Source organism: Phyllostomus hastatus, unplaced genomic scaffold, assembly GCF_019186645.2.
Source record: "Phyllostomus hastatus isolate PE091 unplaced genomic scaffold, TTU_PhHast_1.1 phas_scaffold_78, whole genome shotgun sequence".
In the NCBI taxonomy this organism is placed as follows: domain Eukaryota; kingdom Metazoa; phylum Chordata; class Mammalia; order Chiroptera; family Phyllostomidae; genus Phyllostomus; species Phyllostomus hastatus.
In genome coordinates, this window is record NW_025334041.1 from 87,168,607 (window position 1) to 87,178,060 (window position 9,454).

The 9,454-nt window shown below is 42.8% G+C and overlaps 1 protein-coding gene across 2 annotated transcripts in view; it reads right to left on the bottom strand.

The window, feature by feature from the left end:
• EXOC6B (exocyst complex component 6B) overlaps positions 1–9,082 on the bottom strand; it is a 556,350-nt gene extending 547,268 nt beyond the window's left edge. For both annotated transcript variants that reach the window (XM_045827528.1, XM_045827527.1), the window contains exon 1: positions 8,859–9,082. In XM_045827528.1, the coding sequence (XP_045683484.1) occupies positions 8,859–8,971 (113 nt within the window). In that variant the 5' untranslated portion in view covers positions 8,972–9,082. The remainder of the gene's footprint in view (positions 1–8,858) is intronic.
• Between the last annotated feature and the right edge of the window lie 372 nt (positions 9,083–9,454).

Genomic DNA, 9,454 nt, shown 5'->3' on the forward strand with positions numbered 1-9,454 from the left:
AAAGAATAAAACTAATTTTTGAAAGGTACTACTACTAAAAAAAACTAGCAATCGGCAATGAGAGATCATTTCTTTCCCCTCAATGACTGCATGAGGAATACCAGACTCACCTGAAGAGCTTTACAAATTTGCTTCTGATATCCTCCTCCATTCTCCACTCTGTCTCAATAAGGTCTCATTACTGTTAATTATTACATCCCTCATATATGTGAGTGCAGGCAAAAAAAAAGGGGGGGGCGGCAAGGACCACTAAACTAACATAACTCCAAAAACAGAAATACATTAAGGCCACACAGCAAACAAAAGGCCAAAGAGGACTCATAATACCCGAGTGACTGCTACCTAGCAGGCAGTGTGAAGAATGCAAGACTCCTTTTTTTTTAAATGACTGTTCCTACAATGTAAATGGCATCATCCCCATTTTATAAATGAGAAAAAATTGCCCACTGAGGTGGTAAGTTACTTATAAAAATAATTAATTGATTAAAGAAGTCCAAGCATGGACCAAATAGTGAGAAAGTACAGCTTTGTAAAAACAAAATATATAAGGCAAAGGTCTAGAAGGAAATGCACCAAAACAAGAGCAGCTGTGTTATAAGATGACAAGAAATTTTTTAACAGTTTCCAAAATTGTATAAGGTTGACATAATGTTTTCACAGCGCAAATAATTAAACAGATAAGATTGTATTGTTAATATACTTTATGTTAATGTTAAGACTGGGTAGTATGACACAAACCAATTCCATGAGGTCCCTAAAGTGAACAATCAGTCCCTAAAGTAAATGCTTTCCTAAGATCAAATATAGCAATCACATCACTCTCGTTATAACACAGGACCTCAGAATGGAAGGTAGCAATTGCACTAGAGAAAACCATTAGCTGAAAACATTAGAGCAAAATTCTTCCTGGATGAGAACACTCAAGATGGACAGTCAGGCTGAATAGCAAAATCAACATAATGACTGGGTCTTGACTATTAGACTTCTACCACAAATAAGAAATAAAAATTACAGGGTAAAAGGGTCAAGATAAATCCACCAGGAGTATATCTGAGTGGGAAAGAGGGCACTCGCCCTGACTAGTGTGGTGGCACAGTGGGTTGGGCATCGTCCTGCAAACCAAAGGTCTCCCGATTCAATCCCCGGTCAGAGAACATGCCCGGACTGCACGCCGATCCCCAGTTGGGGGCCTTGTGACAGGCAACCAATGGTGTTTCTCTCACACATCAATGTTCCTCTTCCTCTCTTTCTCCCTCCCTTCCTCTCTCTCTAAAAATAAATAACTAAAATCTTCTAAAAATAAAAGAGGGCACTCAGCAAATGGTGCTAGAACAAGTGGATAGCAACAGAATGGCAACAGGACAGTAAAAGAATGAAACTGGACACTCTTCCTTCTACTAGATACAAAAAATTAACTCAAAATGGGTCACAGACCTTAATGTAAGAGACAGAATTCTAAACTCTTAGAAAAAACAAATGAGTAAATCTTCATGGTCTTGGGCTAAGCAAAGGCTTCCAAGATAAACCAAAAGCACAAGCAAAAAAATTAAAAATAGATAAACTGAATCACATCAAAATTTAAAAATTTTGTGCAACAAGTGATACCATCAAGAAAGCAGAAAGAAGAGGAGCTCCAGTCAGATGGCAGCACAGGTAAATACGGCTCACCTCCTCTCACAACCACATTAAAATTACAATGAATCTACAAAATAATCATCACTAAGAACCATCAGAAACCAGTTGAATGGAAGTCCAACAACTATGAAATTAAAGAAACCACATCCATCCAGACTGTGGGAGGGGTGTAGACATGAAACGGGCTGGTCTCACACCCATGTGTGGTGGATAAAAACCCGGGAGCAAGGGGCTGGTCCCACACCCACATGTGGTAGATAAAACTTTGGGAGGGATATCTCAGGAGTGAGGAGTCCCAGCCCCACACCAGGCCCCCCAGCCCAGGGTTCCAGTACCAGGAAGATAAGTCCCCATAACTTCTGGCTGCAAAAAACAGCAGGGATTGAAACAGTGGAAGAAACTTCTGGAGTCTGAGCAGTTCCTCTTAAAGAACCCACACATGGATTTACCCAGACTCGCTCCCTCTGAACTCTAGCACCAGGGTAGCAGCTTGAAAGGCACCAGTGGCATACAGAGAGAAACTGAAGTGTCTGGCAGCAAGGCAAGAGCTGGGGAACAGCCTTCTCCCAGACAGAAAGGTGGGCAGAGGCCATTTTTCCTTTTCTGAATGTCCCACCCCCCAGAGCCACAGAGCCAACAGGCAGGTGCTATATCTGAGACTGCATCGACCTGGTTAAAACTGTCTGTCCTGCCCTGGACATCCCCTGAGGCCCTGCCCCACCCAACTTATGTGCCCACACAAGCTGTTAACAATGGCTTTTCCATATGAAATGCTGGTCTTGGTTCATGTTTCACAACTTCCTCAATTCCCCCAAATAAGCAACACAGGCCTCAGTAAACCCCAGCCCCCATACCTCTTGATAAGTGGCCCCAGGCCCGGCACTAGCAGCAAACAGCCTAGATTCGCAGCTCGGCCTCACCTGGGGATCTCCAAGCCCAGAACAAGTAACAGCCATCTGCAGATTGCTTGGTAGTTCATGCAGAGTAGTCCCAGGCAAACACAGGTAGGGACTGCACGTGGCCTGCACCACTCAGGAAGCCCCAGAGCATGTGCATCCAGTGGACAGCTACAGACCACGTCAGAACACCACCACCCTGCCCCTGCACAGCTGATCCTCCATGGAGGGCGTAGGTTGGTGGTCAGTGGTCAGACAGTCCTTGCAGCTGACTGGCCTGGGTAAATCCCTTCCATTGACCTGCCAACAATTAAGACTCAACTATAAGAAGAGGGTGTACTCAGCCCACACAGTGGGCATACCTCATGTACCCAGCTTGGGTGACAGAAGAGGCTGTGCCACTGGACCCTATAGGACACCTACTACATTAGGCCATGTTATCAAGATAAGGAGTTATAGCAGCTCTACCTAACACATAGAAACAAACACAGGGAGGCTGCCCAAATGAGGAGACAAATAAACATGGCCCAAATTAAAGAACAGGTCAAAACTCTAGAAAAAGGGCTAAATGAAATGGAGATAAGAAGTCTGTCAGATACAGAGTTCAAAACACTGGTTATAAGGATGCTCAAGGAACTTAGTGAGGACCTCAACAGCATAAAAAAGATCCAGTCAGAAATGAAGGACACACTAATTGAAATAAAGAACAATGTACAGGGAAACAACAGTAGAGTGAATAAAGCTGAGAATCAAATCAATGATTTGGAACATAAGGAAACAAAATACAATGAAGAAGAAGAAAAGAAGGAGAAGAAGAAAGAATCTTTAAAAAAAAAAAAATGAGGGTAGTGTAATGAGCCCGTAGAACAATTTCAAGTGTTCCAACAGTTGTATTATAGGGGTACCAGAAGGAGAAGACAAAGAGCAAGAAATTGGAAATCTATTTGAAAAAAGAATAAAAGAAAACATCCTTAAGTTGGTGAAGTAACTAGACATGCAAGTCTGGGAAGCAGAGAGGCCCAAACAAGATGGATGCAAAGAGGCCCACTCCAAGACACATCACAATTAATATGTCAAAGGTTAAAGATAAAGAGAGAATCTTAAAAACAGCAAAAGAAAAGCAGTCAGTTACCTAGAGAGTAGTTCCCATAAGACTGTCAGCTGATTATTCAAAAGAAACTTTGCAGGCTAGAAGGGATTGACAAGAAATATCGAAAGTCATAAAAAGCAGGACATACAAGATTGCTCTACCCAACAAAGCTATCATTTAGAATTGAAGGGCAGATAAAGAGCTTCCCAGACAAGAAAAAAATAAAGGAATTCATCATCACCAAACCATTATTATATGAAATGTTCAAGGATCTTATTTAGGAAAAGGAAGATCAAAACTATGAACAATAAAATGGCCATAAATATATACTATCAACAATTAAATCTAAAAAACAAACTAAGTTCCCTGGCAGGTGTGGCTCAGTGGATTGAGCATCAGCCTGCAAACCAAAAGATCACTGGCTGAATTCCCTGTCAGGGTTCATGCCTGGGTTGCAGCCCAGGTCCCAGGTTGGAGGCATGCAAGAGGCAGCCGATTGATGTGTCTCTCACTCATCGATGGTTCCTCCCTCTCTTCCTCCCTTCCCTTCCTCTCCCTCCAAAAATAAATAAATGATATACTTTTTAAAAAAAACTAAATGCATAAGAACAGAGACAGAATCATGGATACAGAGAGCATTTTGTTGGTTGCCAGATAGGAGGGCGGTTTGGGGGAATGGGTGAAGAGGTGAGGGGATTAAGTAGTATAAATAGGTAGGTACAGAATAGCTATGGGGATGTAAAACACAGTATAGGACAGAGTAGCCAAAGAACTTATATGCATGACCCATGGACAGGAACAAAGGTGAAGGGATTGTCTGAGGGAGTCAGGGGTACTGGGTGGAGAGGGGCTAAGGGGGAAAAATTGGGACAACTGTAATAGCACAATCAATAAAATATTATTTAAAAATAAAAGAAAAAATAAAAGAGAAAAATAAAGACAACACACACAATAGAAAAAACTATTTGCAAATTAGATATCTGGTAAGAGACTGACCATATAAAGAACACTTACAACTCAACAATAAAAAGTCAAATAACCCAGTCAAAAACTGAGCCAAGGATCTGAACAGACATTTCTCCAAAGATAAATAACCAATAATCGCATGAAAAGTTTAGCCATTAGGGAAATGCAAATCAAAGCTATAGTGATATGCAACATCACATCTAGAATGGCTAAAATAAAAAAGACAATAGTAGCTGCTGACAAGGATATGAAGAAACTGGAACCTTCATATATTGCTGATTGGAAGGTAAAATGGTACAGACATTCTGAAAAACAGTTTGACAGTTTCCCGAAATGTTAAACACAGAGTTACCCTATGACCTAGAAATTCCACTCCTAAGTATACACGCCAGAGAAATGAAAACATTTGCCCACCAAAAAACTAGTACACAAATTATTCATAGCATTGTTCGTAACAGTCCCAACATGGAAACGACCCAAATGTCCATCACTTGATGAATAAATCCATACAATGGAACACTTATTCAGCAACGAAAAGAAATGAAGTATTGATACAATCTACCACAAAGATGAACCCTGAAAACATTATGCTTGGTCACAAAGAAACACAAACTGTATGATTCCATTTACACAAAAGTCCAGAATAGGCAAACCCAAAAATACAGCAAGTACGGTGATTGCCTAGGGAGGAAGCGGAGACAGAATGAAAAGTGACTGCTACTGGGGATAGGGTTTCTTTTTGGAGTGATGGAACTTTTCCAGAATTAAATTATGGCGATTTTTGCACAACAGTGAGTATAATAAAAACCACTGAATTGTACACTTTAAATGGGTGAACTATATGGTATATGAATTGTATCTGAATAAAGCTATTTTTAAAAGTATGGTATTTCAATGTTAAACAGTTTGTATGATAATGAAAGGAAATGAGACTTTGGGTGATAAGCACACAATATGGTACAGATAACAAATTATAATGTACATCTGAAATTTATAGAATGTTATTAACCAATGTTACTTCAATAAATTTATTTTTTAAGTTTAAAAAGAAAATCTGAAACAGCAATTAAAAATGAATGTTAACTGCTATCATCTAGAGAGAAATTGAAGAAATGACCTACTGGATAAGCAATATGAGAGAAAACTAAAAATACAGACATGGAATTTGAAAACTGAAATATGGAGCTATTGTGCATCAGTGATTTGCAATCAATATTTTAGCATTAGTGCTACAAATTGGAATCAATATTAATACTTTAAAAAAAGACAGCCTCTACCATCTTACAGGCCTCTTTCCTCATCTGCAAAAATCGAGACTTGCAACTAACAAAATAATTTTTAAGACAGAGAAGAAAGAAATGGCTGCTTTCCCGAAAGATTTTGCTAGGCAACAGCCTCTATATGCATGATACACCTGGGCCTTTTAGGATTACAATGAAAAAGGAGAGGTACTCCCTTGTGATATATGGGAGCTGACTAACATTACATGATTGTTTGAGATTAAAATAAGGACAGTTATATAATGGAAAAGTCAAGCCACTGTGGCTCCTCAGCAAAAAAGAATAAGACTAGAAGAATAATTTGGTACACCAGGAAAAGAAAGTAAGTGATGATTCACAAGTAGTAGTTGGCAAAGGAAAGAGTCTTGTGAGGCAAAAGTAGCCAGGCGGATTTTTCTGAAGAGCAAAAATTTGGGGGATGGACATACTAATGTTATATCTGCTATCGATTTACTGTTACTCTCTGTTCTTTCATTCCTCTTCGGTTACAAAACCTAACTCAGGAACAGCTAAGAATTGGGTGCCTTAAAAATATGCTACCTCAAAAGATGAAATAAAGAGGGAAGACTATGAAGGGGGGTAGAGGAGTTTGAGATTTACAGTGAAGGGTCAAGTTAGGGAAGAGAGCCTACTGCTTTAATCAAGCCTGTTCAATGGTTGTGATGGAAAAACGGGACATTATGATGATGGAAATGCATCCAGGGCAAAGCATGGGATCTGAAACATCAAGTCTGTGCATGCTGCTGTCTGAATGAGATTTTTAAAAAGATGAGATCATCAGCGATGGAATGGGCAGGGACATGCTACACTAAAGACAAAGACAGTGGATGCTACTTGCATTTTAGAATGTTCAAGTGATTGCATCTTGGGTCTGATAGTAGGTTTAGGGTTCTCTGCCAAAGACGCAGGGAGTCAGGAAAAGCAACTAGAACTGATAGGATGTTCGCAGAGGTTCTCAAACCTCCCCCTCCACCTTTTTTTTACTATGTCCATTTAGGGCAAAAGATCCCTCAATTAAACTACCCCTATAAACCCCCACTTCCCAGTGAGAAAAGAACTCAGTAGAACTCAGTGATAACAATGAAGCAAATTTTAGGAAGAATAAGTAACTTGTATTCGAACCATAATGCACATATTCTTATATTAAGACACTTGAAAATTATAGGCCAAAATTCAGTTGATAAAAATATGCACTACTGTTTGGTGGAGGGTTAACATAATAAATCACAACAAACTAAACTGATAGCACCGAATTAAAACCATTTATTCTATCAGCCAAGAACTACAGCAGTGGAAAACCACAACCAACTCAAGCCAACACTGATGGTGTCTGAGAAAGAATTCCTCCTAAAAACTCTGGTAATCCTAACTGCTCCAGTTTGAACTTTGCTTGCCTGCCAATTGGAGCTCAGCAGCCAAATTTCTTAGTAGAATACTGAAACAGCATGCTCAGTAGCCCTAGTAACATCTTGTTTTATGAGAACAAAATATTAATAACCATTAATAATGCACTCATAATACTAGTAAGTAGCCTTTGGTTTTTTTCTAAAAGATAATGATAGAGGATCATTTACCCTAAAGAGCTCAAGTCAGGGGATAAAGAGAGGACCATTATGGTCACGATCATAATTCACTAGCAAACTACTACGTATTGTCATGTTCAAGGATACATAGCTCATTGTGCTAACAATGTGCTCTGGAGAAGGAAGCTGTGCAGGTGGAGATGTGGAGTAAAGTCTCCAGCTTGTCCCTCCTTCAAACACTCTTTCATGAGGCAACTCTCCCCATTAAAAAAAAAAAAAAAAAGGCAGTAGTACTGTACTCTTCTTTGAAGGGAGAAGCAGTAACCCAAGACTGTGTACGGCGGGTAAGACAATTATCTATCTGTTGGCTACATGGAGATCAGAGGATACCAGAAGAAGGAGGAAGATGCGTTAGTTCTAGGGCTCTAGTAAACTGAGGAAAAGGGGGAAGGTAGCTGGGAATTGGGCTCTGTGAGTAATTAACAAAACCAGTACAGGTGGGTGGTAATTCCAATTGAGGCAGAACAGCAGTGGTGCAGAACACAGACCCTGGATTCAGACTGCCGGGGTAGGAACCTCAACTCCCCAACTTTACTTTCTCAGTAACCTCGGGCAAGTCACTTAACCTCTTTGTGCCTCATCTATAAAACGATGGTAACAATAGTACCTGACAGGATTGTTTTGCGGTTTGAGTAAGTTACATTTGTAAACTGCTTGATACAATGTCTTTCACTGTATAGTAAATGATACCTAAGTTTTGTTAAGTAAATTGAAGTAGGTGGGGGGTTTCTCTTGACATCTCCAAATAAATGGAGGTGTCGGGGCAAAGCAACGGAGGCGGGGCTGAGAGGCGGTAACTTGCTCTGGGCACTGACACCACCGCAGAGCTGCAGCTTTGGGAGAGGTCGCCCTACGGATTGAGTTACGGCAGCACTCGCTCCCGGGAGAGGGACACGGGTTGAGGGAAACTTCCTTCCAGGCCTAGGATTTCCAGGAACTCATTTCTGAGAAGTGGTTGTGACTTTAAGGAGGCAAGAGTTTAATTGCCGAGCAACAGATCACGGCGGGGAATTCTGTGCTGTCTGAAGAGCAGGGCTTCTGTTCAGGGCAGGACACGGCTGGAGTCGGAGGGAGAGAAGAAGGGTGCTGTCCTCTGGGAAAGACCTGATAAAAACCACCGTCCGCCCGGCGCGCTCGCAGGGAGAACGAAAGCCGCCCCAGCCCGGAGGGCGGCAGGAGCTGCCTTCAGGGGGACCGGGCTGTGGAGGACGGCGATCGGGAAAGGACCCCACGTCGGGGCTGCGGAGGGGGACCCGCCTCGCCGAGGGTGGAGGTCGCTCGCCCCGCTCTCCAAGGGAGGGGCCCCCCGCCCTGGCCCTGCGGGCAGCTGGCCAGACGCACGGCCCGAGGGACTGGCCCCCCTGTCCCGCTCGTGCCGGCCCGTGGGTAACCCCGGCCCCCGGGGTACCTGAGCGTGGGCCCGATGCAGGCCGTGTCGGTGCTCTCGATCTCCCGCAGGATCCGCTCGTGCTCCGCCGCTGTCTCCAGACTCTCCGCCTCCGCCATCTTACCCCGCTCCATAGACTGGGGCGCCCGGCAGCCCGTCGCCTCCCTCGGCGGCTCCGCTCACCTCACACTCCCACTCCCACCCCAGGTTCCAGAGCCTCCCCAGCCTCCAGCCACCCGCAGGACGACCCCTCCCTCGGCCCTGGCACGCCCCCTAGCGTCACCGCGTCCGCCGGCATTCCGCGCAACAGCCTCTGGGATTCGTAGTTCTCTAGGAAGTGTTGGGAAGGATTCCGCTCGTGTATTCATCAAATCCACAAATTGTGGAATTTCCACAAAGTGTGGAAAACTGCACTTTAAGCCAGGAACAAGTAACGACTGCCTATGCTACAGTAATCTAGTCAAACAATGGCCCTAATCCTACAAATTGTTGTTTAAGACCCTTGCCACAAAGCTCAAAATGCTTTTCAGGTTCGAATAATAAGGAAGGACTAAGTAGGTTTCTGTGGTTGGGAGTGCGGAGAGAAAAAGCTAAAGAAACCCAAACGAAGAGATACG